This window comes from Eptesicus fuscus, chromosome 13 (genome assembly GCF_027574615.1).
Source record: "Eptesicus fuscus isolate TK198812 chromosome 13, DD_ASM_mEF_20220401, whole genome shotgun sequence".
In the NCBI taxonomy this organism is placed as follows: Eukaryota; Metazoa; Chordata; class Mammalia; order Chiroptera; family Vespertilionidae; genus Eptesicus; species Eptesicus fuscus.
The window spans coordinates 74,748,235-74,775,670 of record NC_072485.1 but is presented as its reverse complement, the minus strand read 5'-3'; the positions used below and the strand labels follow the sequence as shown (position 1 = coordinate 74,775,670).

Sequence of the window (27,436 nt, the reverse complement as noted above, 5' to 3'; positions counted from 1 at the left end):
AATGGCCCTGGTGGACGGGAGTGTGAGGAAATAAACGACTCGGTGGGTGATTAATTGTCCTGGCGCAGCACCGGGTCCGGCACCAAGATCATTATTCCTATTGTACGACAAGAAGGAAAGAAGGAACCATGGGGCGGCGGGCATAAATTATGGGAGCGAGATTTCCTCCGCTGCTCTGGAACCTCCTGCCGTCCCATTCTTTTCAGCTACCATAGTCCGAATCCTCGTCTCTTTCCTGGGCCCTCAGAACTGATCTCTGCTAAGCCATTTGGGAAGGGGCTAGGGAAGCGTTGGGGGATGCCTCCCATGCCATTCACTGCCAAGTACGAGGGGCACAGCAACGCTGCCCTTTCTGCAGCTTGACCACACGTGCCATCCCTGAGGAGGCAGCTCTGGGCACTGAGGATGAGAGGCAGCAGGGAAGAATATCAATTTTGATGGAAAGAAGAAAAGTAGGAGAGAGGACAATGCAACGTGGAGAGAAGCTCAGGGCACACAAGGGCATCCGCTTTCGGCATTTTAATTAAGAAAACGAGCATTTAACCCGAGCATTGTTCTAAATCCCTCTAGAAACTCTTCCGTTGGGGGCCTTTGAAAAATACTGGGGCCCAGGTCTCACCCTGAGAGCAATTATTTCGGCAGCTCTGGGAGAGGTGTGGGCAGCCAACCCAAGTAAACCACTGATCCAATGGAAGCAGGATTCCTGGGCCTTGGAGGTAAGTCTGGGAGCCTTGGGGCATTGGTCTCATTAGTAAGCCCCTCATCAGCCTAAAGAGGACATCAGGGAAGAGAAAAACACGAGCTGCTGGAGGGCCGTTCCAGCTCCAACATCACCTCACCGCTTCCAACAGGGGGAATAAATCACTGAAGAAGCCGCTGCCTCGTTTTAACTTGTCTGGGTTTTAATAGCCCATCAGCTCTGGTTTAAATGCTTTTTGATAGCATTGAGCACCTGACCTTAAGCAAAGCACTTGGATTCAACCTTGACATTTACTATAATTAAACAAAGAGGAGTTTGCTCATTCAATATTATTTTTGTTTCTTGGGCCATGAACTGAATGGTGAATGAGATTCCATTTCAGGCCAAGCAATGGCAAATGACCCTCCGTTCCTGGCAGCTGTTAGCAGGGACAAGCCCCAGTGTGCCCTCAACTCAAGGCAGGAGGGAGGCTGGCATTTCCCACGGGCTCTCTTGGCTACTGTCAGCTACTGAGAAATGTCACAGAGGCCCGCATCCTCCAAAGGGAGGATGGGTAGAGTGCCAGGGAGAGGTAGGCAGCCCCATCCCCAGTCTCATCGATATGAGCTTTAACTCCCTGGAATCTTCACCCGCTGAGATGGAGGATTAGATAATTTCTGACAATATCTGCCAAGTTCACGTTGAAACCTCAGCTCCCTCCTCCTCCACAGCAGCGGGCCTCTGGCAGCCATTGTGCTAACGTATGACCTCAGTCCTCTGCCGAGATTGCCTGGACCTGAGGTGGTCAACTCACCCAAATCGAGCTGATCCAAGATCCTCCAGGAATTGAAATGGAACCAAGAAAAAGGGAGTACCACTTCACTAAGACACTGGACCTGTACAGTGGACGTGTTCCAGTCCCCATGCAAATCAAGAAGTAGAGGAAGCAAGTCTCTGCGAATCAGGAGAATGGAACAGAGGAGATGGGAAGCAAGAGTCTGGCTTGTGGTCTGGTCCCTGATCCTAGACCTTTGCACGGCCCCATTTTGTCCTTGTCATTATCATAAACTCCCCCTTTAGGCAAAGGTAGCTTGACCTGGCTTTGGCTACTTATAAACATGGCCTAAGCAAGGCAGGTAGGGAAGCATCTCTTTCCTATTCCCTTTGTCAAGATTATTTACCTGCCCTCCTTTCTTAATGCCGTGTCACTGGGCCAAGCCAGCCATTTAAAACCGGAATCCAGATGCGACCTGGATGGGCCACAGTGTCCAGATATTTGGTCAAACGTTATTTTGGATGTTTCTGTGAAGTTTTTTTTTTATGCAATTAATATTTAAGTGAGTGGACTTTGAGTAGAACAGATCACCCTCCATACTGTAGTGGGCCTCATCCAATCAGCTGAAGGCCCGAATAGAACAAAGACTGATATCCCCTCAGAAATAAGGAATTCTGCCAGCAGACTGCCTTTGGACTTGAACTGCAATAAAAGTCTCCAGCCTGCAGGCACACCTCATCAGATTTTGGACTTGCCAACCCTCCACATACACGTGAGCTAATTCCTTAAAATAAATATCCCTTTTTGCTATCTCTCTCTATGTATATCTATATATATATAAAAGCCTAAGTGACCTTTATGACCAAACGATCGGAATGACCAAAACAACCGGTCGCTATGACACGCACTGACCACCAGGGGGCAGATGCTCAAAGCAGACGCTGCCCCCTGGTGGTCAGTGCGCTCCCACAGTGGAGCACTGCTCAGCTGACCGACCTATCCAGGCAGCCCACCAGCCTGGTGGCAGCCACTCACTCCCTCAGTAGTCCTGCAAGTCCAATCTCTAGAGAATGGGCCAGGTACCAACATACCAGTGCCGCCGGCACAATCCTGACAGCGCCACTGGCCTCCTAGAAGTCAGCCTCAGGCACCGCAGCCACTTCTCCTCCCTAGACACTGTACAAGGAAGAAAGAATATAAAAGCAGCTGCCAGGTGGCTCCTGACCACCGGCACGAACGTCAGCAGGATGGATCCGGATCCCAGGCCAGCAAGGGCATGCCACCGCCCACTGGGCCTCGCCTCTAGTGTGTGTGTGTGTGTGTGTGTGTGTGTGTGTGTGTGTGAGCACATAGAATCACACACACACACACACACACACAGCACACATCCTGGTCCTATTGGTTCTGTTTCTCTGAGAACCCTAATACATTCCTCCTCACCCAAAGAAGTGAATCTCTGTCTACTATTATTATTACTTCCTTCCTGTATTTATTTTCAATGTTTTAACATTGATATCATCTGGTGACAGGGAGGCTGTGTGGCAAAACAGAATAAACACTGGACCCAATTCCACTAACTAGTGGTGTAATCTTGGGCAAATCACTTACTTCTCTAGGCCTCCTCCTAGATTCCTGGAGAAGATTCCTGAGGGTTCTTCTAGTTTCATAATCCACAAAGGTGCCTTAACATGTCAGTGAAGGGAGAGTCACTCCCCATTCCGCTGGCCACACACCACTCCCTTCTCTCCATTCTGCTGCGGCGGCAGCTGAGAGCTTGTATGTGACTCTGACTTGTCACTGTCCCTTTTGTGGAAAGAGAATGATTCCTGAATTAAGTACTAACTCAAAAAGTCTCGCCCACCCCCAGAAACCCTTTATGTCTGTGTCCTGTTATCAACTGCGCCAATAATGGTGAAAATGTGTCTGTGTCTGTCTGTGCAATACATACTCCTTCGGGTTGTCTAGGAAAATAGATGAACTGGAGGGAATGAGAGACCTGTCAGGAGACCTGTCCCAATATCAACACTCGGGCAAAAATGACTTAACCAGAATATAAATGCAAAACGAGCCAGTGCTTTCCAGAATGTTGTCAGCATTTGTGTGTTTTTTTTCAACATCCTAATTGCTGGGCATTTTACAGTTAGTCCACAAGGATGGTGCAAGCCTTTTCCACTGTGCACCTACCATTTATATTAATCGAGTTTGTACCTTCTCCTTTAAGAACATGCCCAGCTTTTGTCCCTACTATACTTTCCCCTGCTTGTCACTGGTTCTTTCTCTATCTCCTTCAGGTAGTTATTGCTAAGTTTTTGAGGTCCTAATCAAGCATGCCTTTCTTCCCCCGCAAGTTTTGAAGCAAATGAGTAACATACAGAGGAGTCAGACAGAGGTCCTAGTAATAGTTATACTGCTGGCTCCCTGGGCTGGTGCATGGGGACTATGGATCCCTCTCTGAATTGCCCTTAGCCACCATCCCTGCAGCTGGACAACTGCAAGCTTCTATCCTCAAGGGCAGGGCTTGCCCTGCTGGGCTCACGGCATGGAAAAGGCAGGAGCTCCAGGCCATCCAGCCCAAGAAAGGGAGCCACAGAGAGTATAGAAGGTTGAAAAATACATCTATAAATTCCTCCCATCCCTGCACGAATGCCTCTTGGCCCCTGCTCCCATCAAGATGTGCAGTCTCGTTCTCTACTTTCTATTAAATCTGGACCACCCCTGTGACTTGCTCTGGCCAACTGAACATAGCAGAATGACATTATGCAATTTCTGAGCCAAGACCTCCAGAGACTTCTGCATTCTCCCTCTTGGAACCCAGCCGCCAAGGGAGGAACCCAAGGGAGCTATGCCAGTGAAAAGGCCTTGTAGATGAAGACCAAAGTGCCCCAACTAAAACCCCAGCCAACTGCTGGACCTGTGAAAGATATCATCCAGGATCAGCCAACACCCAGTCAACATCTTTCCATCCACCACAAACACATGAGTGATCCCAACAAACACATAGTCCAGGGATGAACAATCTGAACTGAGTCCTGCCCAGATTGCCAGCTCACAAAATCTTCAGCAAAAAATAACAACAAAGAAGATTCTACACGAGCAGAGAATGCTCAGTAATTGCTATTCAGCCTCACCAGTGAAATAAGTCTCTGGTATAAGGGCAATGTGACTCTAAGGTGGTTGCTATGAAAACTCGAGAGTAATATCCCTACCAAGAGTTATAAATTCTGTTCCTATGATACATGCCAAACTCCCCCATAAATACAAGGGTAGTTTTTAAATATTGACCATTCTTCAAGGAGCTCGTGAAAAGTAGTGTATTTGTTTTCTACTGCTGCTGTAACAAATTAATAAAAACTTGGTGCCTTAATCTGACACAACTTGCTTATCTCTCACTTCTAGAAGTCAGAAGTGCAAGATGGGTCTCAATGGACTAAAATCGAGGTGTTATCAGGGCTGCATTTTTTCCTGGATGCTCTAGGGAAGAATTTTTTTCCTTGTGTTTTTCCAGCTTTTAGAGGCTTCCCACCTTTTTTGGCTTCTGGCCCCTTCCATCTTCAAGGCCAGCAATGGCCAAGTGAGCCTTTCCCAATGACTGACCTCCCTCTTCTACACTTAATGACTCTATAGATGACAATGAACCCATTTGGAGAACCCAGGATATTCTTGCTATTTTAAATCCATCTGACCAGCAACCTCAGTTCCACCTGCAACCTTAATTTCCATTTGCCATATGACATAACATGTTCACAGGTTCCAGGGATTAGGACGTGGACATCTTTCATCCACCACAAATGATGATCTCAGAAAGAGCAGGATTGACACCCAGTTCTCTGCTTGCACCTCTCCTAGCAGGTTTAAAGTTCCCTAAAAGTGGGGATAATAAGAAGCGATATTTTTATGACATGTTTTGGAGTTGGTCATATATGACAGAAATGAAACCTTATTGAAAACAAAACACATTTTAGCTCTTGCTTCAATCTAATAGTCCTGTGAAGGCCACGTTGACAAACAACCCAGCTTCCCTCTCAATCATGTTGCCTATAACAACATTGAAGCCTTCAGGCTGGACCCTGTCGACAAGACAGGCCTCGCTGAGTAAGAGGCAATATGTCTCGGTCTGTCAGATGCTACACGATTTCTGATGGCAATGACGGGGAGAGCACTCAACATCTCCTGTTTCCCATCAGTCTGTGGAGTGGAGGGAGAGAAGTAACACAGCAGACTCCCTTGCCAGAAGCCAGAGAAGGAGATGAATTGATTAAATAATGTAGAACTTGGTTGCCTGTTTAGCCATTTTATTCTTGTAACTGAATGCTAAAAAGAGGACACATTGTACCCGGTAGGTGCATGGATTCATCTGTTGAATGAAATAAGATACAAAGGTGATGGGCATTCATTCACCCCAGGTCCTATAAATTAAGGAAGTGAGAGTGAGAAGAACCATGTAGTAACTTTAGGGGATATGTACAAAGGAAAAACATGGGTCAATCATGCTAACACTGCTCTTGAGTGTGTGTGTGTGTGTGTTTGTGCACGCGCGCGTACTCATGCGTGTTTGGGGAGGAAGTTGAAGACAGACACATAAGAGACCAGCAGCAGACCTGAGAATAGGTTGGGATAATTTGACAATGGACTATGCAAAAGAAGTTAATGCCAAGGCAGGGTATCAGAGATATTACACCAGTTAAGGTGTGGGCTTTAGAGACAGAGAACAGAGTGTGAGACCCAGCTATACCCTACCCTTGCCAAACATGAGTGAGACCTTGGGCAAGATATTTTATTTGGTTTCCTCATCTATAAAATGAGGATAAAAATAAATACTTGCTTCAAAGCATCCTGTAATAGATTGTAACATTGCATGCCGCCAATGATCCCCCAGGATTCATGCCCTTGTATATCCCCCTCCCCCATTGATGTTAGACTTCGCCATGTAATTTGCTTTGACTGATAGGACATCATCAAATGGGACACTAACAGAAGTTGATAAGTGTTTGCATAGTGGGGTTTGCCCTCTTAGAGTATTGTCACCACCGTCTAAGAAACCTAAGATATCTTGCTGGGAAAGCCTCTTGGAGAAGGTACCCCAGCTCATCACCAGATATGTTGTGACCACCATCTTGGACCATTCTACCCTTGTTGAGCCACATGGACAGATGACTGCAGTCTACATGAGTGACCCCAAGCAAAACCAAAGAATAAAACTGTCCAGCCCAAACTGCAGAATGCTCATCACATTTGTAGAGATAATCCTTCATATTTTGTACCATTCAATGAACGAGATGAGTCCATGCACGTATCTGGTACAAACTGCCAAATTTTAATCATCCTTTTCTGCCTGCTCAAGATACACTGGAAATTGTTTTTCTCCTTGGGAATATTTTTCCTACTCATTCAAGATGAGTGACAAACCCAGCAGTCCTGTACATAGGAGTGGAATAGGGAGGGATGCACAAAGGTAGGTCAGGATGGGCTTCAAGAGTAGGAGACGGCAAGTGCGCATACCCATGCAAAGGAGGGACTCCATTAGGGGGTGGGAGGGTGGGAGGTAAAACAGACTGTTCTGGTAATCAGGTTCCGATCCAGGAGCCAAGGGACAAAACCCTCCTGGGTGGGACACAAAAATACAGGTTCCAGGCCCCAGCGTGTCTGCAGCAAGAGAGGATGGGCATTAAAAACCAAACAGCCGAATTTGAATTCCAGCTCTGCCAATTAACACAGATGTGTGACCTTGGACAGATGACTTAACCCCTCTAGGCCTCGGTTTCCTCATCTGTAAATTGGAGATTCTGGACCTGAAGCACTTGGCACATAATAGGCACTGGTAAATGGTGGCTCTCATTACGATCGTTACATTACAGTTTTACAGCCGAGGGAAAACTGCTTGGGCTAAGGACGGCGGGTGCTTTTGTCCCTAGATAACAATGATGAATCCAGCCACACTCCACTAGCTGCCATGGGCACCCGCACAGCAAGATGGGAGTAATGGAGCTGGCAGTTTGGGATTTTCTCAACACAGACTGACTAAACCCCGCCACCCCCCCACCCCCCCCCCCCGCAACCCCCACCCTCCAGGACAAATTCCTGACTTTCATTTAGATTTAACAGACCTGGATTTAACAAGATAGCTATTATACCTGAAATAAGTACTGACTCTGGCCAGAAACGCAATGTTTACTGCGAATCAGGAACCAGAGAGGCCACCTCAGTGAAATCTCTGGTCTATATCAAGCACAGCTTTGAATAATTAATTTGCTATTTCGATAACACACAAGGACTGGCCTATTAAGCCAAGAATCCTGCATTTATAAAACGCTAACTTAGTGGCAAGCAAACAAAACCTGAGTCAATAGTTGCCTCGCCAGTTATTAAAAGCTCCTCTCCCCGAGGATTGTGTGGGCGGCAGACCACAAGGTGGGGCAGGGCACTGAGGAGGAGCCGGCAGCATGGAAGCTGAAGAAATATACAGGAGGCTATTGAGAGCCAGCCCCTGCTCAGGTGGAAGGGGAAGAGAGGGGGATCACTATGACAGTTTGAGGTTGGTGCCAAAGAAACCACTTGGGTTCCCCACCAATGCTCTACCACCCCTGTAGCAGCTAGCCAAACATCTGCCTTTCGTTTGGGCTTTCTGGAAGTTTTTTTATTGCTCAAAGGTGGGGCTTAGAGGCAGGAAAGGTATGTAGAACGTGGTATATAGAACATTAGGACCTCCCCCAACAAGAATAATGAAGAATTGAAGAATACTGCCCTAGGTTGTAGTTGACTACCCAGGACAGATGTTCACAGTATGGGTTCTGAAGAGGAAACAATTAGGATGCGATTGATTGCACATAAAATCAACCCCAACTCCAAACAGTTTACACATTAAGGAAATTAATTCTCACCCAACAGGAAATTCTGAAATATATAGGTTTCTCAGTTGGGGTTATACTTAGCTGCATATAAGAGAAAACGCAAATGACGATGGCCTACATAAGATAGAGGTTTATACTTCTCTCACAGAAAAGCCCAGAATAGAGTCAAAGCTGGTATGGCAACTCCGCAGTGAGCAGGCACCCACCCTTTCTGCGCTGCCATCTGTAGCACATGGCATCCACCCTCAAGCTAGCTTCCTGGCGAAATAATGGCTACCACAGCCCTCGCCATCATGTCTACATCCCAGGAAGTAGGAAGGTAAAGAGGGGCAGGGCAAAGGGCCACTTAACATTTCATCAGCTACTTGCATTGAGAAGGGAGTCTGGAAAATGTGGTTTCCTCTCTGTGGACATAGCTACATCCATCAGTATAGATTTTCTGTTACTAAGGAAGAAGAGAATGGGCATTCGGAAGGCAACCAGCAGTTATTTAGGGACTCACCCCACCACCAAGAACCCAGATTCTCTCTAGCTTGGCCCTGCCATCCTGGCCTGGTCCTCAGATTGGTAGCAAGTGGCTATGCAGCAGTTCTAAATGTCACACCCAGAGGTGATGATGTCTGCAGGAAGAAGAGGGAAATACTCCTGTAGCTCTCCCTTGGAAGTGATCAAATTTCTCCCAAAACCCCATCAGCAGACTTCCAATGGTAAGAACTTGGTCCAGGGGAACAAAGACCTCCCCCTTGCAGGTGAAGGTGAGGTCAGATTCCTGAAGCACTGGATTCATGGGGGAGGGTGGACGAGTTGGCCAAATTTAGGCTCTTTTAGGAAGCCAGAAGGGCGAGGGTGGGTTCAAAGACCAGCTCCACCATATTCCAGCTCTACCCCTTGGGCCATAGACTAATGCCTCCAAGATGGGCTTTCTTGCTCTGTTGAATAGTAAGAACAATGAGTACTTTGTAGGGTGTTGTGAGGCTCAAATCAGATCATGTATGTGAAGTACAGGTGCATGTAATTTTACAGATCTGTACATATGAACTACTCCATGCTCCTGGGGTACAAGTAACGCTATGCGTGTTTATTTGTCAAATAAATTGCTCTACATAAGTCAACTCATTCAATGTCCCCAGAGCTGTTCTGGATCCACGGCCCTCCACATACTGCCTGGCGACACTGTCCCATGCTTCCGTGGGGTGTCACTCACCAGCTCCCTGCTCATGTCAAATAGCCTTTGAAAGAGGCTGTCTCCTTGGTTGACTCACTCCCTCAGAACCAAACAAAGCCCTGGAGGCCCTTTGTCTAGAACCCCAGGACCTCGGTTCTTCTTACTCTGTTCTCCCAGCCAGCTTCATAATCATTCTTCTCCACAGAGACCCACAGCCTGAGAGGTGCTGCTCTAGAGTGGACCCACGCTGAAGAACTAGGAAAGCCAGTGGTGTAACTGAGTCTGAATCCAAAGGCCCAAGAACCCACAAGGCCAATGGTGTAAGCCCAAGTTCAAAACCCAATGATCAAGACTGATGATGTAAGTCCATGGCCCAAGAACCAGGAACACCAATGTCCAAAGGGAGGAGAAGATGGGTGTCCAAGCTTAAGTAAAAAGAGCAAATTCACCCTTCTTCCACCGTTTTGTTCTATTCATGCCTTTAACAGATTGGAGGATGCCCACCCACATTGGGGAAGACCATCTTCTGAATCAGCCTATCAGTTCAAATGAAATCCCATCACAGACACACCCAGAAAAAATATTTACCAGCTATCTGGGCATCCTTCAGCCCAGTCCAGGTGACACATAAAATTAACTATTACAACCTGTCTCTTGGCATTTAATGTCACTCAAGTTCCTGTCCTTTCCTTCCCATCTCCACTGCTACCACCCAAGCTCAGACCCTTCCTACCTTAATTCCTGGCCCTTTGGGGTGGCTTCTTAATGGTCACCTAACTAATCTGCCTTTTGATAACCTGGTGCCATGAGTCATGAATCATTCACTTTAAAGCATTCCCTTGATCGTTCCAGCCTGCTCAAACATACGTGCTAAGTATAATGAATATTAAAAAAAAAAAAAAGGGAAAAGAAAAAAGCCTTTTCTCTTCAAATTTACTTTCTCCAATGTCATCACTATTAACAGTATCCTCCTGGACTCTTTCTTTTTTTTTTTTTTTTTTTTTAAACAAAGCAGTTTAGCTTTATCAAAATTACTACACTACAAGAGAAGGACTTCCCTGAAAGCACATAAAAAACTATCCTTACATGATTCCTTAGGGCCACATTCACTCAAAATAACAGAAATTTAAATTCAACTGCCCTGCTGGGGAAGTGTTCTGAAGCCTACAACTCGGTATTTTATTTCCATTGTTTCATTCTCCGCTGGTTTAATTAGTGCACAATATTGTCTGAAGTAATGTCATTTTTATTCCAGTTTCAGCCAGAGGAGCACAAAACTCACAATATTTTTAATTCCGATAAAACGATTCAATCTAATGGTCCTGGTTCCAGCAACTTTCGAGGTTAGAACACTCGCGTCTGAAGCTGCAGAGGAATAAAGCTTTCCCTGGGTGTCTTAGAAAAAGTGGTCCTCTAAAAGCTCTAAGGCTGGGCATAAACTCCTGCTCATGTCAAACCTGGTGGCGGTTCATGGTGTCGTGGTCTCCCAACCTCACCCAAAAGAGCAGACTCCAAGACGCGGCTTCAGATTATGTTATGACAGTGCTGGCTTTGGGAGCAAAAACGCTATCATAATTCCCAACGTGTTGTAGTTAAGGCCGAGACTGCTCTCCATTCTGTGACCGGTCCCAGAGCAGCCAGGGACTGGTGGCAGAGCTGCTGGGTCTTGGGTTCCTTCTAAGCCAGCTTTCCAACATAGAGAAGACGTTAGGACCAGGTGACCGGAGACACGCTGGCCTAGGATTGAATGTGGCTCTACCATTTAAAAGCTGTGCCAACGTGAGCAATACACTCCTCATCCTTGGTTTCCTACTTTGTCAAGGAGAGTTATAAAAGCCACCTGAAAGGGTTTGTGAGGCTAGGTGAGCTGCCTGGCACTAGCCAAGTCTTGGTCAATGGTATCAGTTCTATCTCTGGTTGTTCGAGATGAGGCTCCTACCTTCAAATAAGTAGTTTCTGATAATCTCTCCCAGCAACATTCACCCCCAGAGAAAAAATTCACAAGGAAGGGGTGGGTGCCTGAGGAAAGGATGTGTTGGGAAGGATGCTTATGGCTGACAGGAGCGGGAGCAGCCTCTGTGGTGTCGATGTTGCCAGGACACCTGGCTAGGACACAGAGCATCCCCCAACCCCTCTCTGACTGGCTCTGCTCCCTGCTTCTCACCTCTTCCTCAGCCTCTCAGGCCCTGGCTGGGCTCCTCTTCCCTGGGAAACACAGATGGTCAGCATAGAAAATGCAGTCTGGGTTTGACCTTTTCTCATAGTGGACTGGCTGAATCATTCTGCCCCCGGGGCAATGAAATGTGCTCTCTTCTCTCTCTCTCTCTCTCTCTCTCTCACCCCTCTCCTCTCTCTCTCTCTCCCTCCCTCCCTCCCTCCCTCCCTCCCTCACACGCGCACACACACACCCCCATACTTTCTGTGTGCCTCACATTCCCTGCCTCCCAATAACCATAAAATAACAGCTACTGATGGAAAAACCAGAGATGCCCCATTACTTTCCTTTACCCTAATAAAGGTCTCACACTCCCTTCCTAATCTGAGAGGCAGCACTAAACAAATTTATGGAGATTTTAGAGCTGCTAACTGTTGGAGCCAAAAAGACAAGTATTGTTATTGCTGTGTGGGTGTGTTTGTCATCATAATCAACATTTATTCAGACCCAAGGCAGATGTGTCATTGTGATGTATCACTAGGCATGGGAATGATGAATCATGCTGCTTGGTTTTGATTTTTATTGGTTCCTTCACAAAGATGCACAAAATACATTCTGTTGAGATCTTACAGCATAGTGCTACTTATTTTATTAGTTGTTAGAGTTTTCTCATTATTATGTAAAAGCGATGCAAGATGATAATGTTTCAAAATCCCTGCAGAAGTGTTGGGGCAAGATGCATACAGAACGAGGCTTCAGCACAGAACTGCTTTCTTATGTTCTTCCTGCCCAGTCTCGTGGCAAAAAGCTCAATGAGCCAATGGTGGAAATGTCTGTCCGAAGATGGACCAATCAGATTCCCTCTCCATGGAATGTAAGATCTCGAATGGAAGGTGACTGGAGCTGAACATCTTGTACCTGCATCTTTCAGAGAAGGTGCGAACCTCCCTGGGACTGCGGAGTTCTGGTGCTTTCCAATGCCCAGTTTTCAGTTCTTCCATTGATGCTGAGGACTACTCCAGTATCCTATAAATCCCACTTTTGCTCCTTGACTTAGCCAGTCAGGTTCTGTTGCTTGCCACCAAAGGCATCTCAACTGATTCAAGTATAGTGAGTACAAATTTTACAATCACACAAAGACAGGGTTACCAAAATGTCATATTCTTTATTATTCTACTTCTGATCTTATTTTAACTTGAGCCTCTACACACACAACCATTAATACTTACACAGCATCTCTTCCCCAAATGCTATATGATGTCTAAAGTAAAAATGTATATTGTAAAAAGTGCCTCCCACACATAGACACCTACTTGAGGAGTAGCACTATTGACAGCTCAGTATGTATCCTCCCAGACATGCTTCCATACAGCTGGGTATGTGGTTATAAATACTGAGTTCCTACTATAAGCCAGAACCTGTATTGGAACTCTTCGCCTACTCTAGTTTATCTAATCCCCTGTCTCATTTAATTCTCACAATACTCCTCTGGGAGGCAAGAATAGTATCCCATTTTCCAAATGAGAAAAGCAAGGCAAGAGGACTCCCATGGAGTCCAGCTACCCTCCCTGATCCTCACCAGCCATGCAGATCTGTCATCATCCCTCCCTGGATGACCCTCTCATGGGGAAAGACCACAAGATCAAACACTTTGCTTTGGCCTGCTGGCTTAGCTTCGCCCTGTGTGAGCAAGGGTAGCATACATGGGAGCAGAGAGGCAAGAGCTTTGTTTCTGACCATTTCCTCTTTGCCATCTCAGAGTTGTTTTATGATCTCCCCATCCCCAAAAAACTTACTTAGAAATAATCCAATGATCAATGATTTCCCCCTCTTTCTCTCTCTCTGAATCCCTTTGATTAACCCCCTGTTTGGTAACCAAAAGAAATGGCAAGCAAAAAGATTTGAAAAATACTCTCTTTTCCCCTAACCCTTCTGATTTTTCTCCCTCCTCCTTCTGTCGTAGCTGTTAACAAGAGAAATAGAACGCGCCATTCAATGGGAAACAAAAGCTTTTAAATATTCCAGCTTTTCAGGAATGGCCCTTGAGTTCCTTTTTTATGCCCTTCTGCCTAGAGTTTTAGTGGACATTAAACATGCGTGTAACATGTGGAATACTGGAAGTAGTGAAGAACCGAGCAAAGAAGGGTATCATGGAAGAACCCGGATGCAGAAGTTGGGTTAAGTGCGTTCAAGCTCCAGGTCAGCCAGGACCTAATTGTATACCTTGGGCTCCTCACACAACCCTCTGACATTCAGCTTTCCTTTTTATCAAACAGAGACAGTCCCTAACACCTGCCCCACTGTCCCTCCCTAGCAGGGTGTTGTGAAAATTCAGCTAGAAGGGCATGGGAAAGTGCTGAGCAAAACTGCAAGGAGCTATATACATATATCACCATCATTATTCCTCAGCCCTTGTCCTGCCATTGGCCCATTATTATCCCTAAAATGCTGCCATTATTTCAATGCAGGCAGGCAAGGCATGGCCTCTGAGGTTTCTTTCATCCTTATTTCCTCGGGTGAAATGAAAAGGAACCAGAGATACTCAGGAGCACATCTCAGTGCATGATGGGTAACACACAGGCCCTGCCCCACAAAGGCACCTTCTCTGCTCCCCTGTGGCCATCTGTGGAACCAGAGGCGACATGACCGCAGGCGTTCCGGCACTGCCATCCTTACTCAAGCTATTCCGGTCCTGCGACAGTGCTAGTGTGGTCCCCAGGCCTATCAGATCAGCCCCCTTCTTTTCGAACCGCTATTATCCCCCCTGATCAGATATGAATCACCGGGAGCGTTCCATGCTGCAGCATCTCTCAGTAGATGGGCTCAACCCCACAGCAGAGAAGAGGACGGAGGTAAGAAGCACCTGTTTCCAACGTTCTTGGAGTAAGATCATGTGCCAGAACCAAGGCAGAGTCAGTTCCCAGCAAGAGGCCCCTCTGCTAACTCACCAGGGTGTTTGTCGGCCCAGGAGGCCACGTCGTATTGTTAACATAACCTCCGTCTCCTGGCAGACAGACCAGAGTTGGGATTCCTCTCCTGTCACTTGGCAGAAGTCTCCTGGGCCAAGTCTTACTTCTCAGGATGCTCCAGTTTTCCCATCAATGAAATGGGGGAATAACGCCAACGGGGGCAGGAGCAGGGTGGTCTTAAAGATTAAGCGTAGAGGGGAAGCTCGTAGCACACACTGCCTTGCATGTAGAAACTATCATGGAAAGGTTAAATAGTGCCCATCAGACTTCCCTTCCCCATTTGATCACAAGAGAAACCTTGATCTGCTGTTGAATCTGAGATGTGAGATCCTGAGGAGGCCTGAATGGGAGCAGCCCTGAGTCACATGACGTAAGAGAGAAAGGAGGGAAAGGGCAGCTAGATGACAAAGGAAGGCCTTGCACAGTGATACACCGCCCCCCACCCCCCGCCGCCCCCGGCAAACCCCTTCCCCCACAACCTTCAGTAAAGTCGGTAAACTCATATCTTTGGTCCAAGTGGATTTGGTGAGGTAGGGAATGGTTAAGGCATTGAACTTTGCACCCTTGTTAATGCAATCTGGAGCCAAAGCAACAAGTAACGGAAGCAGGAAGTGGATGCAAAGAGACAAGTTTGAGGAACAAAGCCCTAAGGACTCTCAGAAACAGAGGGAAAGTCTCTGAACCCTCCCGGGCCATGGGATAGGGATTTGGGTCAAGATTAACTGGGTATCAAACGAGTAGGAAAGGCCCTAACAGTAGAGTTGCACCACGGTCACCATCATCACCATCATCATCATCACCATCATCATCACCATCATCACCATCATCATCACCACCATCATCATCACCATCATCATCATCATCATCACCACCATCATCACCATCATCATCAGATTTATTGATGTTTGCCCCTAGAATGCAGAAAACTGGCTTTAAGCAATGAAACCTGGCACCCAGAAAGCTAGCACACTCTTAACCAGGACTGCATGACTGAAGAACTCCTAACTGGTTTTCACCTACCTCATCACTGAAATACGAAGCTATCTAGCCCTCCGTTCACTGGTCCCCACCAGCCTGTGTCGGTAAGTTACCCTCTACCTTTGCATATTCTTCCAGCCTCTTTTGGTCCAACAGCGATGACTTGTCCCAGGTCTGCAAGTCCCTCAGCTTCCCACTTAGCCCGCTCACTAGTCTGATGACACTTGTCTGCACGGCAGGGAGCCCCCCAGTTATAAATGACTTACCTGCTGGCCATCATTTTAATGTTAAATGGATTTTAAAAAGCAGCAAAAGGATATATTTTCATTTGGAGTTAAGGCATCCATTTTTTATTTGAGTTTGAGTCTGTTGTAGAAGAGACGGCAGAAAAAAATGGCTTCGAGGTTAATATAGCTAATGATTATGATGGAGGTCCCAGGAGCCGCCGATATTTCACTTGCAGCCACTTCTATCCTGGCTTCGCTGCCTGCAGTACTTTTTTTTTTTTTTTTCGCAGCCACCTCCATTAACACCCACCGCTTATGATGGAACCATTATGATAATATCTCTGCTGTCGGAAGCCACGATTGGTCTTGACACATTTTCACCCTAAGAGCTCAGCCACATCGCACCAAGTCCTATTTATAATAACCCTTGGCAGGAGCCACCAAAATAAAACCTGGGATGTACTCGCGGGCCACCTTTCATCTGAGGAAATCAGAAAGCTTTACACGCTTAATTAAGCGTCAGCATCTATCTGACGGATGAGCTGTGTGGGGCCTCCAGAAGCTGAGGAAGAGCAGCATTGCTAATTGCACACTGGAGAAGGCTCTGGGCGGATGAACAAAGAAATCAACAAAGCCAGCGCGAGGCACCTCCTTTAGTGCGCCAGGCTTGCTGAGTGAATTTTTTCAGGGTGGGCTGGAAGAGCCACGAGTGAATGATGAAGGGGCCGTGGAGAGTCTCTGATCTGGCGCTTAATCTAGGCAGGGGACCCGAGATGTGTTTCTTTTATGAAAAGAGATTAAGCTAATCCAACATCTAAGCATTTTTTTTTTTTAAGGAAAAGGAAATTGAGCTCCTGAAAGATCCCACTGCTCACCTGAATGTCCTTCTCCCCGAGCCCGTGACCTGCAAACCCCGTTTGCACTTCGAGACTCAACATCTGTCCCCTTGGTGAAGCCTTCCTGCACTTCCTTAGAATGTACTGCTCCCTCCTCTGTGCCCTCGTCTGGTTTATATTCCTAATGGATGATATTTATGGAGCACTTACTACGTGGTTAATGTACATTTCATCCACACAGGAACGTGATGGAGCAGGTGCACTTATCGTCTCCATTTTTCAGCTGAGTTAACAGGGCCAGAGAGGTTCAGGGGCTTTCGCAGGACAGCCCAGTAAGTGGGAGACTCAGCCTGGCTACAGACACATGTTCCAAAAGACCTCGCCACGCTGCCTCCCCAGCAGCACCGTTGCGATGGAAGAGGTCTGGTTGTGTTGGTGTCCCTCTCCGGTTGGTGAGCTCCGATGTGAGAGGTATGTCATTTAGGAATCTGATGGCTGCAAACAACAGACACCCCAATGCAGAGTGGGTTAAACCACAGCGGAAGTCCAGAGGAAGGGCAGCTCCAGAGTTAATTAACGCGGGGGCTTGGTCACATCACAAGGACCCAGGCTCCTTCCATCTTTCTGCTCTGCCACCCTCAATGTGTGCACATAGCTCCCCTTGCACGCTTGCAATAACTGCCCCAGTTCCAGGCCTCCAATCTGGACCTGAACCATGGAGAAAAGGTGCCATATCTTTACCTGTGGCTTTTGGTCATAGCACAGACATCTCCCAGAAACCTCACTGTGGACGTTCCTTCAGGACTCACTGGCCAGAAAGGCGCCACATGCTTATGGTTTGGCCTCAAACAAACACTGGCGAGGGAACTGAAAGCACTATGACTGGGTTAGCCCAGTGATCGGCAAACTCATTAGTCAACAGAGCCAAATATCAACAGTACAACGATTGAAATTTCTCTTGAGAGCCAAATTTTTTAAACTTAAACTTCTGCTAACACCACTTCTTCAAAATAGACTTATCCAGGCCGTGGTATTTTGTGGAAGAGCCACACTCAAGGGGCCAAAGAGCCGCATGTGGCTCGCGAGCCGCAGTTTGCCGACCACGGGTTTAGCCCAATCAGGATTCAGCCTCCCCTCCAGCCCCAGGCACCAGGGAGAGGTGTGGACCACCTGCCAAGGAGAAGGGAAGATGAGGAGTCAGCCGACACTCACTGATGCTGGCGTAGGACAAGAGCAAATCTGATGCCCGTTACATATTGCCCAGTTCTTTGGCCTTTAGCAATAAAGGGCAGTTGAACTAAATTATAGTACAGAAAGGAACTCAGGTCCCCAAACGCCCAGTCCAGAATTTTTACCATCATCCCCTATGATACGGTGTGATGACATGTGACTCAGATATGTGTCCGCGACTGCTCTAAAATTTACTAAATTAATTCACCAATGCTCTAACCTTTAGATTCTGGTCTCCAACATATTCTAATCTCCAGGCTGCAGGAGCCTTTTTCAAAAGCAGGTCAAAAAGAGAGCGACATGGAATAAAGAGAAGCATAAAAATGTTAGTCACATCATAAATTAAGGGTTCGTGTCAACCTTGACATTCTTTCCAGGACACAGTGTTTAAAGTGGGACTTATTCAGGCAGACAGGTTAATTGCAAAGACTATTACCTCTCCTGACCTCCTTCCAGCTATCCAGCAGGATTTACCTGGAACCAGGTGTGCCCACACCTGCCTCGGATAGCCAGGTATGTGAGGATAAGATCATTTAAGCAATTCCTGGGAGACCCAGATCTATCTCGTCCTAAATAGAGAAATACCAAGAAAAAGAAAATTATCTCCAAGCAGAAAAATAACGTGCCCTAGCAAGGAGAAAGAATGAAGAAGAGGGAGATACAAATGATGAAATTGATCCAGAGAGGTTAGAAAGCTACCCAAGGTCACACAGCTAGTGATGGCCGAAGCAAATCATACCCAGTTTCAAGGAATACTGTAGTCCTCTCTTTGACATGGTCTTTCTCTCTCTTCCTTCTTGTGGAAGCATCTAGAAGGGTAAGTTCAGAAGCCTCTATCTTTGGGGCAGGGGGTCCTATAACTCAGAAGACCCGGAAAAGGCTGGGATTGCAGGAGGCAAAGTAAGTAGTGAGAGGAAGCCAGCACCTCGAGGCTGGCTGGGAGGCTCTCTAGGCTTTCAAGAAGAGCTGCTCGGGGAACCTTGATAGGGTCCAGCTGGCCCCGCTCCATGGGGAAGGAAAACAGCAAACTTTTCAGGGAAGATGCCCATTTGGGGCATAAAGAGGGTGCACTGGGCAGGAACGCCGCTTGATTAGGTCCCTCAAGACCCAAGTGATGCTTGCTGGAGGACAGCAACAGGAAAAGGAAGAGGCCCCCATCTGGACAATGAAACAGGGACACAGGAGGAAAAGGGAGTAACAAAATGATAATAGTAAACTCTTAGTCTTTTAAGCACTTGATAGGGACTAATTTAATCATTACAATAAGCTATAGGGTTTGTTATTATTAATTAATCACTATTAGTTATCAGATGTTATAGAATTGTTATAATTGCTATTTGTAATACCAATATTATTATTATTATTATTGCACATTATAGATGAGTACACTGAGGCCCAGAGAGGGCAAGTAACTCACTCAAGGTCACACAACTGGTTAGTTTTAAGCCCAATCTGGCTTCAGAGTTCATGCTCTTAACCATGTCACTTAGTAGCAACCCCAGAGAACATCTCCAAGCAAAATTTAATCTGAGTTGAGTCCACTTTGATTTAATGCAATAATTTTTACCTTTGACATTTTCCTTTCGGTTTACAATTTGCAGCACGTTTTGCCTCCATCCTTCTGAATCTCAGCCCTGCCATTCACTTGGCTTCAGGTCCATTACTAGCTAAGCTTCAGTTTTCCCACCTGTAAAGTGGGGACAATAGTACCTGTGAGGAGGGCATAAGCCTTAGGCCAAGCCCGTCATAAGCACTCAATACAGTGTTTGCAGCTAATGCTGTTGTGGTGATGATTAATACCTCACTAGAACTTCATAACAACAGCATGAGGTAAGGAAATGAACACTCCTAGAAGGGAAATAACTAGCCAGAAAGTGGAAACACCAGACTCGGAAAATGTTCCAACTCCAAGCTGCTGCCCTGCTCCCAGCCCTCCACTCCACCTCCTCTCTCTTCCCCAGGAGGCACTGTTATAGGAAGCAGATCGTTCTTCAAACAGGACTGTGGGAGTTTGAGGCCATTGGAAGTCGAGGCTCCGAGAGAAGCTCTGAGGAATTATATTAAGAAAGTTTTCAAGGTGAAAATTGGTACCGACGTCATGACAGATGAGCAGCATCCCCCAGCAACTGCCGAGGGGGAGAAGGGACCAAGGTTACACACTGTGATGAGCTGTGCTGTTCCCCAGGAGCCACAGTGGCTTGGCCATGGGTGTGTGGTGGGGTGTCCTCGGGCCGGGAAGTGAAGGAAAACAAAAGTGTTTTCCTCCAGCTCTGTCTAAAACAGTGATTTTCAACCTTTTTCATCTCAGGGCACACATAAACTAATTACTAAAATTCTGCAGCACACCAAAAAATATATTGTATGTTTTGCCGATCTGACAGAAATATAGGTATAATTTTGATTCATTCACACAGGACAGCTATTGTTGTGTTGGCTGTGGATAATCTAAGGGGAAAAGAGGTCAGTGCCCCTGACAAAATATTCTGGTATTCCATGGTTGTTTTTGTGTGTGTGTTTTTCTCCAAATCAATGCTTTTGTTTAGTGCAGGATTTATCAGAGCCTTTATTATAAAAACTAGAGGTCTGGTGCATGAAAATTCATGCACTGGAGGGGGGGTCCCTCAGCCCAGCCTGCCTTCTCTCACAGTCTGGGAGCCCTCAGGGGTGGGAGGCGACCTGGCGATCAGGGGAAGGTGACGCCCCCATCACACCTCTGCTGCTGCCACTGCTGGCAGCGCAAGCCTCGGCTGGCCCTGGTTACCTGAGCCTCAGGCGGCCCTGGGCGGCTGGGCAAGCAAATTTCGAGGCTTACCTGTGCCTCAGGCTGGCCCCGGGCGGCTGGGGGGCTGAGAGGCTTGGGGGACTCCAGAGGCAAGCGGGCCCGGCCTTGCTGTGCACCTGCCACCCTGGCGGGTCTCAGGGGACTGGGCGCCACCATCTTGTGGCTGTGAGCACTGCCATCTTTGAGGGCGGGGCAGTAAATTAGCATATTCCCTCCTTATTGGCTGTGGGCACCACCATCTTTGAGGGCGGGGCAGTCAATTAGCATATTCCCTCCATATTGGCTTTGGGCACCGCCATCTTTGAGGATGGGGCAGTCAATTAGCATATTCCCTCCATATTGGCTGTGGGTGCACCATCTTTGCGACAGTGGCAGTCAATTAGCATATTCCCTCTTTATTAGATAGGATGTACACTCTGAATCTTCATTGGGGCAGGATAACACATGAGCATTTTTTTTAAAAATTTTAATTCTTGAGGTGCTGAGAATCACTGATCTAAAATAAACAAATTCCACCTTAAAACTGCATTCCTCATTGGGTTAGTTTTGGTTTTTGATTTATTCCTTTGGTTTTCTGTAATTCTGCATGTTAATGAACTTGACCAAGTTCCTATTAGTGTATCCTGTTCTGATACACCGTGCATTCAGGCCTGGCAAAGGTTCTTTGATCAAGTCAACCTGTCTTTCGAGCTGTGAGATCTTAGCCTACTTCTTTAAGACTCAGTTTCTTCATTGGCACCAGTCATATGATTGGAAGATTCTGGTAGTAGGGATATCCAGGCTTGAGACCAGCCTTCTCAGACTGAAAATCATATACTTCCTCCTACATTAAGCGGAGTCTTCATTGATATGTTTTTTCCTCTTAGAATAAATCAAAGTTATTTTGTATCTTTTTGTAGTAAGATATTTTTTAAAAAGATTTAATGAATACCACACTTGCAGAGCTTCATCTCATTAACATTCCAATTACTTATTTAGCAAATTGTTAATGAATAGCACTAAGTGCCAGGCATTGTGTCAGGAAGCCATAAAACAACAGAAAAGACAGACTCCTATGGAGTTTACAGGGAACTATCCCTTTGGTTATGTATAGCTTTTGTTAACAGCTAAAAAGACAGGGACATCAACTACTTTGAATTCCCCCACAGAACCCAGCACCTGGTGTGAGCCATGGTAGCCACATAATATTCTCAGAATTTAACTTAAACAATGAATTGTTCCTTTAAAATGTATGCACTTTTCTCTAATTATATGATATTCTACTTCTGCCCACAAGGTGGAGATGTTGCTTACAGTTTACCCAAGCTGAAAGCAAAGAATTAAAAAAAAAGGAAAGAAAAAAATTCTCAGCGGAAGCTAATCAAAAAGTCAAAAAAATTAAAATTGAACTTATTGAGCCTCTCTTCAGTGTAATATACCATGTCAGGTGTTGAGACAAACAGAAAGTTGATAAGACATAGTCCCTGCCCTGTAGGGAGTTAGGGGTAAGGAGCTCGCACAGAGCAGGAAGACAGTACCCTTCAATGAAGTAATTTGTTTTGATGTGTCCATATGGGAGCAGCAGCAATCTCATCATCAGATAAGATCTATGAAAAGGCAATGATATAGCCACAATGTGGTGCAGAACAGATGCAACGAAGATCAATATGGAAACACCTGAGAGTCTAGTGGGTCAGTGCTGGAAGGCCCTCGGTGTGGTCGGATGCCTCTGCTCAGCCACAAAATTAGGGTGTCTTCCCAGAGCATTATTCATTCTTTGGTGAATAAAATACACTCAGTGTCAGCTGATGACCCCCGTGTGCAGTTGATGGGGATAAAAAGAGAGAAAAGAAACGCAGGTAAGGAAACAAATTTAAAACTGCTTTCAGGAGGTGGGCTCCATCCCCACCAGCAAGCCATGTGCCTTACCTGGGAATTGGGGTTTGGATCTGGGACACACACTGGCACAGAGAGGGAAGGAATAACCCCCATTCTTATCTAAGAGTTTTCCTGGTGGATTGAGCTCAAAGGTGTCTGGAAGACAATGTGATCTGTTGTCTCGTTATTTGTTTTCTTAGTTTTTGCTCCTCCATTCCCTCCTCCAAACATCCCCCCCCCCCTTTAAATCGTTATACAATTAAGTAAAATGCAATATGGGGATTTTCTTTGTTGAATTGAAAATCACATTTGGGGAATAAAGTGATTGGCTAAATGAGAGAAAGAGAGAGAGAGAGAGAGAGAGAGAGGGAGAGAGAGAGAGAGAGAGAAAGAATATTACCAACTTGATACAAATATGAAACTTGTTTGATGGAGGGAAAATCAAGCGCATGCTGCCAGGAGACCCGAGCTAGAATTTTAGTTTCTCCACTTGCTAACTGTGAGATCTTGAGCAAACGCCATCCCTGCTTGTGCCTATTTTCTCATAGAATAATATCATTTCCTTAGAGAAATCGTCCTGGACACACACACTCCCACCCTCCCACCCCCCCCCCCCCCCCCGCACTGGGTCTAATCCTGGGCCATCATGCTCTCATAGCAACTTGAACGCCCCCCCTAGAATGTAATATAAGCTCCATGAGCCCAGGGATCCGGATCTGTGGATTTTACTGAGACCAGAACCGAGGGCAGACCCTGTGGAATGGCTGGGGGAATGAATGGAGCTGACCTAAATGCTCCACTGGCACACAAAAGGCAGAGCGACCAACCTCAAGGCACAGTGGCCGGTGGAGGTGAGCGCGCTAGGGAAAGTGGGTGTCGGTCCGAAGCTGTTTGCTATAAATGGCTCTTCTAGCCTCTGGAGTCACATCCTCTGTGGCTCAGAGAAATTCCCAGCGATTTACAGAAGGCTGAGTGAATCACACCGTCTGTAATGGAGAAGGCAAAGGGACCCGCCCTGATCCTAGCCGGGCTGCGCCTGAGCGCCGTGGGGGTGAGTCCGAAGTTTGGAGGAGGCCAGGCCCTGCCCAAGCCAAGGGACCCCGCGACCACTCCAACCCCCGCAAGGGCCAGGGCGCGTCCCTCCCAAGCGGCCGGACTCCAGCTCAGGGCCGCCCCCCTCCGACGCCCCCGCGCGGGCTCCGCTAGCCCGGCTTCCTCCCCGCCCCTCGGTCCCCAACCCAGTGCGGGGCTGCCTCTCCGAAGAAGCCATTGCCGCTTTAAGGGGAAGAGGAGGAGAAGGGGGCGGAGGAGTGGGGGGCGGGAGCGGCGGCGGAGGAGGGGGAGGGGGATCCCCCTCGCGCCCACGTGGTCCGGACGCCTGTGAATCGCGCCCGCCGGAGGGTCTCACAGCGAAATACAAAAGCAGCTGGGAAGCGGCGGCGCGGCGAGTTCCCAGCGCCGGGAAGACTCCGCACCGCCTCGCGGCCGCGATGGGGCCGAAGCGCCCGGAGCCCGGGAGCCGACCAGCCGCCGGGCCCGCCTCGCCGCCGGGACCCGGGCGCCCGGGCTCGTCTTGAAGCGGCGGGAGAAGCATGGGCAGGAGGATGCGGGGCGCCGCCGCCACCGCGGGGCTCTGGCTGCTGGCGCTGGGCTCGCTGCTGGCGCTGTGGGGCAGGCTCCTGCCGCCGCGGACGGCGCTGCCCGCCTCCCGGCCGCCCGAAGACGGGACCCCGCGGCGCCCGGCCGGGGGCGGCGGCCCGGAGTCGGCGCCCCGCTTCCCTCAGCCCCCGTTCCCGGCGCGGGACCCCCGCGGCGCCTCCCTGAAAACTTTCCGGACGCTGCTCACCTTGGCGGCCGGCGCCGACGGTCCTCCCCGGCGGCCCCCGGGGGAGCGCAGGCGGCGCGTGCCCGACGGGCGGCCCCGGCCGGAGGAGCTGGCCGTGGTGCACGGGGGCGTCTTCTGGAGCCGCGGCCTGGAGGAGCAGGTGCCCCGCGGCTTCTCGGAGGCCCAGGCGGCGGCGTGGCTGCAGGCGGCGCGCGGCGCCCGGGTGGTGGCCCTGGAGCGCGGGGGTTGCGGACGCAGCTCCAACCGGCTGGCGCGCTTCGCCGACGGCACCCGCGCCTGCGTGCGCTACGGCATCAACCCCGAGCAGATCCAGGGCGAGGCCCTGTCCTACTACCTGGCGTGTCTGCTGGGCCTCCAGCGCCACGTGCCGCCGCTGGCACTGTCCCGGGTGGAGGCTCGGGGCGCCCAGTGGGCGCAGGTGCAAGAGGAGCTTCGGGCGGCGCACTGGACGGAGGGCAGCGTGGTTAGCCTGACGAGCTGGCTGCCCAACCTCACGGACGTGGTGGTGCCCGCGCCCTGGCGCTCCGAGGACGGCCATCTGCGGCCCCTGCGCGCCGCCGGGGGCGAGCTGGCCAACCGCAGCCAGGAGGAGCTGGTGGACCTGGTGCAATGGACCGACTTGATCCTCTTTGACTACCTGACGGCCAACTTCGACCGGCTCGTCAGCAACCTCTTCAGCCTGCAGTGGGATCCGCGCGTCATGCAGCGCGCCACCAGCAACCTGCACCGCGGCCCCGGCGGGGCGCTGGTCTTCCTGGACAACGAGGCGGGCTTGGTGCACGGCTACCGGGTGGCGGGCATGTGGGACAAATACAATGAGCCGCTGCTGCAGTCAGTGTGTGTGTTCCGAGAGCGGACAGCGAGGCGCGTCCTGGAGCTGCACCGCGGCCAGGACGCGGCCGCCCGGCTGCTGCGCCTCTACCAGCACCACGAGCCTCGCTTCCCGGAGCTGGCTGAGCTCGCCCATCCCCATGCTCAGCTGCTACAGCGCCGCCTCGACTTCCTTGCCAAGCACATTTTGCACTGTAAGGCCAAGTACGGCCGCAGACCTGGGACTTAGTATCACCCTGAGGAAGAGGGAGAGAGAGAGAGAGAAAAACCCCTGGCTGGGGACATGGATGCTGGGGGAAGGGCTGTCGCCTCTGCCACCGCCTGGGACCGGTCAGCCAACGCCCTGCCAGTGGCTTGAGCAAGAAGGCTGCTAGAAACTTCAGTTTCGCCTACCTGCCCCTTTCTCTCAGTTGCAAGCTGTTTCCTTTCAAAGTTCTGGGAGAACTCACCCAGGTGAGAAGTGTAACATCCCCTCCACCCAGCCTGTAAAAGAATTCTTCCCTGTGGGCAGCAGGGAGTTGGAATCGGAAGAAACTGGCTGCCTGAGTTTGGCCCCCCGGTGGCTGTCTCTGTGGGAGATGCATCCTATTCCTCGACCTCCTCCTCCCCTTTTCCCAAAAAGGGAAACTTCTGTTTGAGCCTTTGAGCTCATTCTGCAGTTTTCGACCAAACACAGCGCTGGCGGCCAGAGGCGGCTGTGACATTGGCTGGTGGAGCCCCCTTCCTGTGTTCTCCCTTTGTTCCAGCTGGTGATGGTGAGATCACTGTTAAGAGCTGGGGAACGGATCCGGATAAGACAAAGAGATCAGGACCTCCAGAACCTGGGGAGTCCTGCAGACTCTGTGTATCTGACTTGTTCTTTACCGCTTGTCGTTTTGGCCTGAAGGCTGCAAATGTGGGACTGGCTGGCTGTGTGCACTGAATCACATAATGCATTTCTCCCCCTTCCCCCCCAATCGACCAAAATTTTGACAATGATGATGTTCACCAGAAGAAGAAAAAAAAATCAGTTTCATGCACTTTACTTTGTTTTTATTTTAATTTTGTATTGAGAAAAAAACTTTTTTATTTGACAAAATTTGCCTACTATGTATATATGTGATAAAGTGTGGTGTAAATATACTAAACAAACTTATATTTCAATAAAAGGGAGTTTAAAATTTAGAATTTAATTCCTGATGGTTTTAACTGTTGGAGGTATCTGATGGCCTGCCTGGTTTTAGAATGAGTTTTAGGGTTTCTCCTTTATGGATGTGCTTTTAAACCCCAGTTGTGACTATGGAACTTATAGAATTGAACAAAGACAAGAACAGATTCCCTGTTCTGCTCACTCAAATGAACCCTAGTGCTGGAAATTTCAGGTTTCAGCATAGCCTGTGGGGGAAGATGGAGAGAGGGGAAAGGAAAGTATTCTATTTCCTGGCAAATAAAACTGATATAAAGGGATTTCACTGTAATATATTCCTATATTAATCATGTGGCAACTATGATAGAACCAGATGTGCATACTACAATATGACAAATCCCCCCCTTTATAAACTTAACTACAGGGGTCACATGTGCACATTGTTCTCAGCATTGTAATTACCGTGTATCCCAACGTGTACAAATAATAAGCTGAACACATTGCGAACAGGTAGAGAAAGTCATAAATTAATTCTCCTCTTTAATCTCCTGGCATAAATTCCATTGCATCCAGGAGATCATAATCTCCAACATCTGGACTCCGCATCCAGCTCTGTGAAGAGATTGTGCTGTTTATTTTTCCAGGTAGTAATAGCACGGTCCCCTCAGAGCAGCTATTGCGAGACCGTGAAAAAAGTGTGCAGTGCTTTGTATTTGACGTTTGGGCTTTGCTTCTTGGGGACTTGAAATTTAGAAAATAGTTTTGGATTGTCTTAAACTTCTTTTGACCCACGGAGGAGGGGAAAGGTGGCTTTTTGTTTTACAGCCCATTGGTGTTTTATCTTGGCATTTTATTGGATATCTGGGTCCAAGTGATCATGCCTAGGATCTTCTTCATGTAATGACCTTTAACTCAAAAGTAAACCTTTGTTTACTTTAGAATGTTTTCTTTGACTAGTATTTATAAACCTGGAGTTTTATAGACTCCTGAAGATATTAAATCTCTGTGGGTTCCCTTCTCACTCTGCATGGCAACACAGCGTGTAACTTAACTTCAATTTAATGCCACCCTTATGTTTCAGTGCCTTATGCTAAGCCAAATCTTATCTCAACCGGGGGAAAAAAATAGAACC

General features: G+C 48.2%; 1 protein-coding gene across 1 annotated transcript; it reads left to right on the top strand.

The window, feature by feature from the left end:
* The first annotated feature begins 23,837 nt into the window (after positions 1-23,837).
* FJX1 (four-jointed box kinase 1) lies at positions 23,838-26,339 on the top strand. Its single transcript, XM_008147001.3, has one exon. It carries the CDS (start codon positions 24,094-24,096, stop codon positions 25,405-25,407), a length of 1,314 nt encoding a protein of 437 aa, XP_008145223.2. The 5' UTR covers positions 23,838-24,093; the 3' UTR covers positions 25,408-26,339.
* The last annotated feature ends 1,097 nt before the right edge of the window (positions 26,340-27,436 follow it).

Coding starts and splice junctions, on each gene's coding strand:
- FJX1 (XM_008147001.3), top strand. CDS start 24,094: ATGGGCAGGAGGATGCGGGGCGCCGCCGCCACCGCGGGGCTCTGGCTG.